The sequence below is a fragment of the Etheostoma spectabile genome, chromosome 16 (genome assembly GCF_008692095.1).
Source record: "Etheostoma spectabile isolate EspeVRDwgs_2016 chromosome 16, UIUC_Espe_1.0, whole genome shotgun sequence".
NCBI lineage: Eukaryota > Metazoa > Chordata > Actinopteri > Perciformes > Percidae > Etheostoma > Etheostoma spectabile.
The window spans coordinates 28,277,803-28,288,852 of NC_045748.1; the positions used below are offsets into that span (position 1 = coordinate 28,277,803).

At 44.3% G+C, this 11,050-nt stretch overlaps 1 protein-coding gene across 1 annotated transcript in view; it reads right to left on the reverse strand.

Annotated features, from left to right (window-relative positions):
* Nucleotides 1-11,050, reverse strand: part of LOC116704630 (ATPase family AAA domain-containing protein 2B-like) — a 42,281-nt gene that overhangs the window by 24,870 nt on the left and 6,361 nt on the right. The window contains 4 exon segments of the mRNA XM_032540253.1: nucleotides 1,770-1,856; nucleotides 3,869-3,935; nucleotides 4,654-4,812; nucleotides 6,213-6,291. Coding sequence (XP_032396144.1) covers nucleotides 1,770-1,856; nucleotides 3,869-3,935; nucleotides 4,654-4,812; nucleotides 6,213-6,291 — 392 coding nt within the window.

Here is an 11,050-nt window from a genome sequence, read left to right on the forward strand (position 1 = left end):
TCCAGGAAAAGACAGAGACACAGGACTTCCAGGAAAGACAGAGACACAGAAATACAGAGAACAGAGACACTTCCAGGTAAAGACAGAGACACAGAGACACTTCCAGGTAAAGACAGAGACACAGAGACACTTCCAGGTAAAGACAGAGACACATTCCAGGTAAAGCAGACAAGAGACACTTCCAGGTAAAGACAGAGACACAGAGACACTTCCAGGTAAAGACAGAGACACAGAGACACTTCCAGGTAAAGACAGAGACACACTTTCACTCATTAAATTCAAACAACAATGTCCTCATAAAAATCTATAAAAACAACAGAAATGGACGGCTGTCGCACACTACACAGTATCCCGTATGTGTGTGTAATGTACAGAAGGAGGTCGGCTAGCGCAGCGTGACGACCGAGGTTTCACATTTTCAATTACATTTTATTTTAGTTTTGACTTTGGGGTTTCATTTTAGTTAGTTTTCAGAAAGGTGTAGTCTAGTTTGTGTTAGTCAGAGCCGGGAATACTAGCTACAGAATACTAGGGCTGTCAACGGACTAAAGGACGTCTCAGTTGACTAACACATGATTTTGTCGACTAATCGATTCGTTGATTTACCTGACCTGGTGCTTCTCCTTGGCCCGACACCTGAGTACAGACACACACACACACACACGCACGCACAGACACACACAGACACACGCAGACAACACACACACACACACACACACACACACAGAGACACACACAAACGAACGCACAGACACACACACACAGACAAACACACACACACACGCATGCATGCACGCATAGACACACACACACACACACAGACACACAAACGCACAGACACACAAACGCACAGACACACACACACACAGACACGCACACACACACACACGCACAGACACACACACACACACACAGACCACACACACACACACACAGATGCAGACACACATACACCACACACACACACCCAGACACACACACACGCACAAACGCACAGACACCACACACACACACACAAACACAGACCACACACACACACACACACAGACACACACACACACACACACACACACGCACGCACAGATACACACACAAACACACACACAGACACAAACACGCACAAACACACACACACACACAAGCAGCAAGCACAAGCATGGGTTTCATTTTAGTTAGTTTTCGGAAAGGTGTAGTCTAGTTTGTGTTAGTCAGAGCCGGGAATACTGTCTCAGGAGTATGTAGCTACAGAATACTAGGGCTGTCAAAGGACTGCAGGAAGTCTCAGTTGACTAACACATGATTTTGTCGACTAATCGATTCGTTGATTTAATCGGCAGAGCTGTGGCTTTAAGACTAGAAAAAACAACATATATAAATGGAGTTAATTATCATCTGTAGAACTGAGTTTCGACACAATTAATCCTGCAAAAGCAGCACTTTCAATCTGGTGCTCGCCACAAATGTGCTCCTGACTTTCTTGGAAATGAGAAATTAAGCATGAAAAATGACTTAATGACTCATCAGCTAAAGAAATCTTAGTCGACTGAGACTAAAACCCCAGATTAGTCGACTAATTGACTATGAGGGGACGGGCCTACAGATCCAGTAGTTGGAGAATAGCGCTGATCTTTGATGTTTAGTCTTTAATCGACTTTATATTATATAATAACACAGCGTCTCGTCCGTTCTGAGGACCGAGGACAGCTGCGTTCGTCCAATCGAGCGTGGGGATGGATCAGGTTGTCGTCCCTCAGCGTCTACCTACTGACCTTCCGGAGACTTTTCCAGCGTTCGGCGCGTCTTCGTCGGAGTCGTTGTCCTCGTCCGACTGGATGGACAACATGCTCTTCGTGGGCCTGGAGGAAGGAAAGGAGAAAGACACAAGGAGACGGAGGACAAGGACTCAGAGGAGGAGGAGTAGTGGATGGAAATAAAACGGTGAATCACTGGTCTGTTCCTGACTAAGTTATACACATGCAGAGGTTTCCCTTTCCATTACAAGTAGAGCCCGACGGATAGACACTACCGGTCAAAAGTTTGGGGTGACTTAGAAATTTCCATTGCCCTCCATTATAGACAGAATCCCAGCTGAGATCAGTTGCATTGTTTTTTTTAACCCTTGTGTTGTCTTCCTGTCAACCATTAAAAAAAAAAAACATTTATTTTTCCCACATTTATGTCACTTTTTCAATGTTGTAGGTGATTTTTCCAAAGCTTTTTGACATATTTTTAATATTGACATTTTCAGCGCTCATTTTGATTGCCCATTTTTTGTGACAAAAACAATAATAATTTGACTGAAAGCGGGTCAATTTGACCCAAGGACCACATGAGGGTTAACCAGGGCAGTAATCAGATTACATTGTGGGCGGACGTAATTGAAAATGGGTATGCCAGTGTTTTTCTAGTTAGTTTTTTAACATGATATCAGATTAGTGAACATAATGAGCCTTTTGGAGGATTGAATGAATGGTTGGTGATAATGGGTAATGTAGATATTACATTAAATATCAGCCCCCCCCCCCACTCAGGTCAGCTGGTATTCTGTCTATAATGGAGTGGAATATACATTTTTAAGTGACCCCAAACTTTTGACCGGTAGTGTACATCGGCCGATCTCTCTGAAAATATCAGATTTTTAAATAACTAAATATTGTATCGGTATCGGCCTTAAAATCCTTTATCGGTCGGGCTCTAATTGTAAGTTTGAGGTGCAGCACCCGAGAAAAGCAAAATGACAAAAAAGTGTCAAATATTTTGAAAAAAAAAAGCATCAAATTAACTAAATTAACATCAAATTATTTAATAACTAATAAAAGGAATGTCCCGGCTGTGGGATGAATACAGTATTGTCTAATCTAATCTAAACTAAAAGACTTCCAATGCTCGGAGATGGACTTTTGTCTTTAAGCTTTTTGAGTGTTATTTATTTTTTTGATCTGCTCTATCGTTTCAGACAGACGGGGTAATAACTCGGGACTCGTGTCGGCTCCGTGCCCCCCCCGTCCGTCAACACCCCCCAGGTCCGGCCGTGACTGACAGCTGAAGTCTCGAAGACCCACGAGATCTCACGCTTTCACGTGTGACCGCGCAACACAACGGGATGTAGTTTCTATAAGGAGAACTGAAAACCTCCGACCTGCTGACTTCAGGCCCGTCTCCGCCCATTAGGACGTTTTCAAGGTGTAGCGCAGGGAGATAGGATCCCGGTGTATTTTATTCTGAAAATTAACCAGATGTTTTATTTTGTTTCAGTGCTCGACTTCCTGTCCTGTGCTGAAGTCAGTGGAATTACACACATTGACTTTAATGGAAACCGAATGACTTCTGGAGCTGATCCGCAGCCGTTCTGCAGATAGTGGAAATCAGGGGTAACGCTCCACAATCGGGTCACAATTCCCAATTTATTTTTACTGCAAAACATCAAAATCATTGCAAAACATCAAAGGAAAGACGCCTAAACCCCTCTGCCACGTATGTGCACCTAAGTATTTGACAAACCCAGGGAAAAAACACTGAATATGTGTTTAATTACACAACATTTCCACGCGAGCAACCCAACTTAAAACGAGAGGAACTCTGCATTTCTTAATTTCAAAGCAACAGTTAAGAAATTAAACTAAAGCAGATTAAACTGGAACAACTTGTAGTTATGAGGTCAACGTTGTCTCATAAATTAAAGACATTTTTCTTGATGTGTTCCAACATTAAACACTAATAAATAAAAACTGGACCAGATATTACCCAGACACATCATACACAACTAGTCATGTGGCAATTACATTGCTTCATGTTTTGTGTCATTTGACCATTTTTTGGCAAAACACACACAGGTATTTCCCCGTTTGATGTGAAAAGAGAAGCCGACCTGAACGCTGCTCTGCGGGTGGTGTTCAGTCCGGAGGCGCTGACCCTGAACGTCCCTCTCGGGAACTCTGAACGACAACAGAGGAAACGAGAGACTTAGACTTAGCTTCATTAATCCCTTTGGGATGACTCCCGCGAGGACATTAAAGCATCCGTTACAGCATGAAGGAGAAAAAAAGAAGAATACAATACAACACATATAATGATATAACAAAAATGCACAGGACAACACGCAGTACATGTGGTCACATGAAGGGATTTTTTAAGGTGACTGGGGCCGGGGCTGGAATAAACACAATAAGGTACCCGAGGCAGTCCGTTCGGAGGGGGGTAGGGATAGGGACGGGGTGTGTACATGTGTATGTGGGTGTGTGTGTGTGTGTGTGTGTGTGTGTGTGTGTGTGTGATGAGGTGTGAGGCGGCAGACTGTCTGTGTTGTTGTTACAGAGAGTTCAGGTCAGTTCGGGCCTTGTCCTCGAGGACAGAAAAAGATGCACAGGAGGAGATAGTGAGGCCAACGTCAGCGCTTTGGCTCCGCTACGACTCTCAGTTCCTTTAAATCGAGCATGAAGACTTTTCTCTCATTTCTCACCCTGCACTGTAACTTTTATTCTTGTATTTCATACCCCCTGTCTTTAATGTTTTGTATAACACTTTGAATTTCATTGTTTCCTTGTTGCAGAAATGTTCTATAGTAATGACGCTGCGTTGCCTGTACGTTTGAAGCAGCCTTAAACCTAAATGTGTTCTGGATGGATGTCGTGACCGTGGTTGTGCAGAACCGACCGTTGCCGGGACCCTGGTACAGCGACGAGGCTCGGCTCAGTTTGGCGTCAAAGTTCTGGTTGGTGCTGCGGCTGCTGCTGTCGTCATCCGCGGCCGCTTCCTGTCTGCTTCCTGCCACTTCCTGTCTGCCGTCCTCCTCGTCGACGGCTCCGCCTCCACCTGGACACAACGGATCGTATGAGATAAAAAAGGGACAAAGATGGGGAGACGTTCAGGAGGACACGCCAGGAAGACGTCAGGGTTCCCCCGGGGTACGCCCACCGGGCCTCAGGGCTCCTGGGGGGGGGGGGGGGGGGGGGGGGGGGGGGGCGTGGGCGTGTCAGCTGGGGGGCGTGGCTGTTTTTAGTAATTTCCCCTGCCATGGTAACAGGTTAGAGTCTGCACACTGCACGCACGACAAGCACGGAGATGGGCATGGCTGCAGCCTGGAGCGTCCCATGTCATCCGTCCCGCCTCATGCGGAGGCGTGTCCAACGGTAAATCCAGAGGGTCAAAATTACGATATTGCGAATGATTTTCCAGATGGAGTCACGGGTTAATTCGTGACTATATTTAGTTACTAGCTACTAAACTAAAAAATTCCTTCTATAGCTGTATTTTTTAGTTTGCCTATCATCTGCATTTATTTTAGAGACGGACATATATTTTTAAATATTTAAAAGACCCACCAAATATTTTATACATTAGCATGATAGTTGACGTGAGCTTTTACTTTGAAAAGTAAGAGAGATATTAGTATTTTATTCCTAGATGCAAGCTTTTATTTTGAAAAGTAGAAACTCAGGGATGGCAGAAGGATTTTTTTTAGTTTGCCAATAATCAGCATTTATTTTATAGACGAACACATATTTTGAGTGTTTTTATTCATCAGTGTGATAGTCTGCATTTATCTTATAGACATGTTTAGTTAAAAAAAAAAAACATATTTTATTAATTTGTATGATTGCCGTTAACGGATTTTTTAAAAATGATTCGCGATTTTGCATTTTTGACCCTCTGATTTACCGTTGGACACGCCTCCGCATGAGACGGGACGGATGACACGGGACGCTCCAGGCTGCAGCCATATACTCTTGTGCTAGAAATAGATGTTGGAAGCATTTCCAGGCAAAATAGAAGACGAAAAGATGTTCATCATATGTCATTTTGACACGAAGACATCTAATAATTGTAGCACTTTGAGGGTTGTCTCAAATGTAAAGTGCATTACAAATAAAATGTATTATTATTATTATTATTATATAATTACATTTGGATGTTTGAAAGTCTCTAGGTTTTGACACCGATGCAGATATAAACTAATTATTGATTGTCAAATATTGCACCTGTCAATACAGAATGAAAAATCTAAATATTGACATAATAAAGTTATCAATGGTGAATCAACGTGTAAATACGAGGCCGGCGGCAGCAGCAGCCGTGTCAGACTGTCCAATGTGAACAAAGGTGTAATAAAGTCCCAAAAAATAATGTTGGAGATAAAAACAATTCCTAAAAAGGACCCGTGCGACCGGGCTTGACGACTTCTCCGGACGTGGATTCTGATCTGAGCCACGAACCGTTTGGATCCTCGCTGTCGCTGAGCTCGTTCTGCGGAGCCGCCGGAGTTCTGCTGCTCGCCGCTTTACCGTAGATCTTCTGCAAGTCCATTAAACACAAACAACACTGTAAGGGATCTAATGCACAGACATTATTATTATTATTATTATTATAATATGTTTATCTACAGTCCTCCCTCCACGGGACAACGGTGGAGTCAGAGAATGTAACATGAGAAGAGAGCAGAGTTTTTACTACTCTGACGGATGGTTTATAATCATTGTTATTTTGAATGTGAAGTGGTGATGTAACTCTGTTATGAATCATGAGGGCAACTAATTATACATACATATATATATATATATATATATATATATTATATATAATAAGCACAGCATATATACTGTATATATAGATATTTACACTGTACATATACTGTAAATCAGAACGATATCGATTCATTGAAATAATCCACAGTCCGACTGTTTAAGACATGGGTCTCAAACTCGCGGCCCGGGGGCCAATTGCGGCCCGCGGGATGATATTTTGTGGCCCCCCACTTGGCATCAAAGTTAAGTGTTAGTGCGGCCCGCGCGTTCTGAAACTTTTTCTCATTGCGCTTGTCACTTATGGGCTACCGTAGTAGTCTCCTGACAGCGGCGTAACGGTTGTCAAGCTAGCCAAGTACCTGGGAAAGTATCAACGTTAGTCACTTGTTTGAAACGTGTTGTGTTGTTTCGGAGTGACGGAAAATATATTACATCACCCAGTTCCAATCATGTCTCTCTCAAAAAGTGCCGTAAAGAGAAAGGTTGGAGACGAGCACAGGCAATTTCAGGGAAAGTGGGAGACGGACTATTTTTTGTTGAGCACAGGGGTACCCCTACATGTCTCATATGCACAGAGAAAGTTGCGGTGTACAAGGAATACAACATCAGACGTCATTACTCAACTAGACATGCTGAGGAGTATACAAAATAACCAGGGAGATGAGAGAAAAGAACCGGGTCGCCAACCTTAAAAATGTCTATTGAGGCAACAAGATTATTCAAGAAAGCAAACACAAGAGAAGGAAGCAGCAGTCGAAGCTAGCTACGTGGGAGTGAGATGATTGCTAAGGCCGGGAAGCCGTTCAAGGAAGGCGAGTTTATCAAAAAGTGCTTGTTACTAGCTGCAAGTAAAGTCTGTCCAGAAAATAGGGACATTTTAGCAATATCAGCCTTTCAGCTAACACAGTGGCAAAGGGGCATTTCTGACCTGTCCGAAAACCATTATGATCAACTGCGTGAGAGAGCCAAACGTTTTTGTGCGTTCTGTATTGTCCATCAGCAGGCCTTTGCAGCAAATCCTGAGGTTTGACAATGTGATGTCTGTTGTTGTGAAATGCATCAACCATATCAGATCTAGGGGCTTAAAGCACCGGCAGATCCGCGCCTTTTTGGAGGAATTGGAGTCAGAATATGAGGATGTGCTCTAGTTCACTGAGTACGTGGCTCAGTAGGGGAAACGTCTTAAAAAGGTTTTTTTGAGTTAGAGCAGAAGTGCAAACCTTCATGGAGAAGGATGGGATGGCTGTTCCTGTGTTAAGTGATCCCAAATGGCTCATGGACTTAGCTTTTCTTGTTGACATCACACCAGGAGTTAAATGTACTGAACAAGAAGTTACAAGGCAGGGGCAACTTGTCAGTGCTGCCTATGACAATGTGAGGGCATTCTCCACAAAACTTGTGTTATGGAAAGCCCAGCTCTCTCAGACAAACCTCTGTCATTTCCCAGCATGCAAGGCACTCATGGATGTGGGCACATCATTCAGTAGTGAGAAGTATGCTGATGCAATTATGAAGCTACAGGAGGAATTTGATTGCAGGTTGCTGACTTCAAGACACACGAGCCACTTTTCAAATTTTTGCTGACCCCTTTTCCTTCGATGTGCAAGATGCTCCTCCGTACTTCAAATGGAGCTATTGACCTGCAGTGCAATTCTGAACTTAAAGTCAAGTTTAGGGAGGTGAGTGGAAATGCAGACAAGCTTGGACAGTTTTTGAGAGAATTGCCACCCACCTTCCCTGAGCTCTCCAGGATGTTCAAGCGGACCATGTGTCTTTTTGGGAGCACTTATCTATGTGAAAAGCTCTTCTCCACTATGAACTTTAATAAGTCAAGTACAGGTCCAGACTTACTGATGGACATCTTCAAGCCATACTTAGGGTTTCAACTGTTTCTTCCTAAAGCCAATGTGTCTCAGCTGTGTGAGAGGAAGCGTTGTCAGGGCTCTGGCAGCAAGAGTAGGCAAGAGAAGCCTATGTTCTGAAAAACCATTCATGTTCAGAGGAACAGTTCTGTTAAGAAAGGAATGTTTAAATTCAGAGGACAGTTTCATGTTAAGAAAACATTCATGTTGAAAAACTGTTGATAAAGAAGATTGGATCAGTTGTGGTCCTTTTTTGGAATACTTGAAACACGTTTTTTGTGGAACATTGATGCGGCCCAGCCAAACCCCGACGCTACCTCCAGCGGCCCCCAAGTAAGTTGAGTTTGAGACCCCTGCTTTAAGAGAAACAGACCTAAACTGGGTCAGCTCTGGCAGACACAGAAACAAGGGCTGGTTTCTTTCAGGCTCCCGGACTCAAGGCGGTTTTTCTGTGGTCTCGGACTCGGTGGTTTTTGTACTTGGACTTGTCTCGGGCTCGGCCACTGGTCTTGCCAAATATTGGCTTTTGGTCTCAACCGAGTCCAGATGTCTTTATTATGTTGATAATAACAGTGGAGGGAAAGTGAAACACAGGTCACCTGATAACCAATCACACACTAGAATGTCTTGATACTGTCATGCATAAGACTTTTCTTCTGTCCTGGACTCGGTCTTGACTCGGACTCGAACTACAACCTCTTTGGACTCGGTCTTGACTCGGACTCAAACTACAACCTCTTTGGACTCGGTCTTGACTCGGACTCGAACCTCTATGGACAAAGTCTTGACTCGGACTACAACATCTTTGGACTTGGTCTTGATTCAGACTCCAACCTCTTTGGATTCGGTCTTGACTCGGACTCCAACATCTTTGGACTTGGTCTTGACTCGGACTACAACATTTTTGGACTCGGTCTTGACTCGGACTCCAACCTCTTTGGACTCGGTCTTGACTCGGACTCAAACCTCTATGGACAAAGTCTTGACTCGGACTACAACATCTTTGGACTTGGTCTTGACTCGGACTCCAACCTCTTTGGATTCGGTCTTGACTCGGACTCCAACATCTTTGGACTTGGTCTTGACTCGGACTACAACATTTTTGGACTCGGTCTTGACTCGGACTCCAACCTCTTTGGACTCGGTCTTGACTCGGACTCAAACCTCTATGGACAAAGTCTTGACTCGGACTACAACATCTTTGGACTTGGTCTTGACTCGGACTACAACATCTTTGGACTTGGTCTTGACTCGGACTCCAACCTCTTTGGATTCGGTCTTGACTCGGACTCCAACATCTTTGGACTTGGTCTTGACTCGGACTACAACATTTTTGGACTCGGTCTTGACTCGGACTCGAACTCCAACCTCTTTGGACTCGGTCTTGACTCGGACTACAACCTCTTTGGACTCAGTCTTGACTCGGACTCCAACCTCTTTGGACTTGGTCTTGACTCGGACTACAACCTCTTTGGACTCAGTCTTGACTCGGACTACAACCTCTTTGGACTCGGTCTTGACTCGGACTCCAACCTCTTTGGACTTGGTCTTGACTCGGACTACAACCTCTTTGGACTCAGTCTTGACTCGGACTACAACCTCTTTGGACTCAGTCTTGACTCGGACTACAACATCTTTGGACTTAATCTTGACTCGGACTACAACATCTTTGGACTCAGTCTTGACTCAGACTACAACATCTTTGGACTAAGTCTTGACTTGGACTACAACATCTTTGGACTTGGTCTTGACTCGGACTCCAACCTCTTTGGACTCGGTCTTGACTCAGACTCCAACCTCTTTGGACTTGGTCTTGACTCGGACTCCAACCTCTTTGGACTCGGACTACAACATCTTTGGACTTGGTCTTGACTCGGACTCCACCCTTTTTGGACTCGGTCTTGACTCGGACAACAACACTTTTGGACTCGGTCTGATCGGACTACAAATCTTTGGACTCGGTCTTGACTCGGACTCGAACTGCAACCTCTTTGGACTCGGTCTTGACTCGGACTCAAACCTCTTTGGACTCGGTCTTGACTCAGACTCCAACCTCTTTGGACTCAGTCTTGACTCGGACTACAACATCTTTGGACTCGGACTACAACATCTTTGGACTCAGTCTTGACTCGGACTCGAACTACAACCTCTTTGGACTCAGTCTTGACTCAGACTCAAACCTCTTTGGACTCAGTCTTGACTCGGACTACAATATCTTTGGACTTGGACTACAACATCTTTGGACTCGGACTACAACATCTTTGGACTTGGTCTTGACTCGGACTCAAACCTCTTTGGACTCGGACTACAACATCTTTGGACTCAGTCTTGACTCGGACTCAGACTCCAACCTCTTTGGACTCAGTCTTGACTCGGACTACAACATCTTTGGACTCGGATTACAACATCTTTGGACTCGGACTACAACATCTTTGGACTCGGACTACAACTTCTTTGGACTCGGACTACAACATCTTTGGACTCGGACTACAACATCTTTGGACTCGGACTACAACATCTTTGGACTCGGACTACAACATCTTTGGACTCAGTCTTGACTCGGACTCGAACTACAACCTCTTTGGACTCAGTCTTGACTCAGACTCAAACCTCTTTGGACTCAGTCTTGACTCGGACTACAATATCTTTGGACTTGGACTACAACAT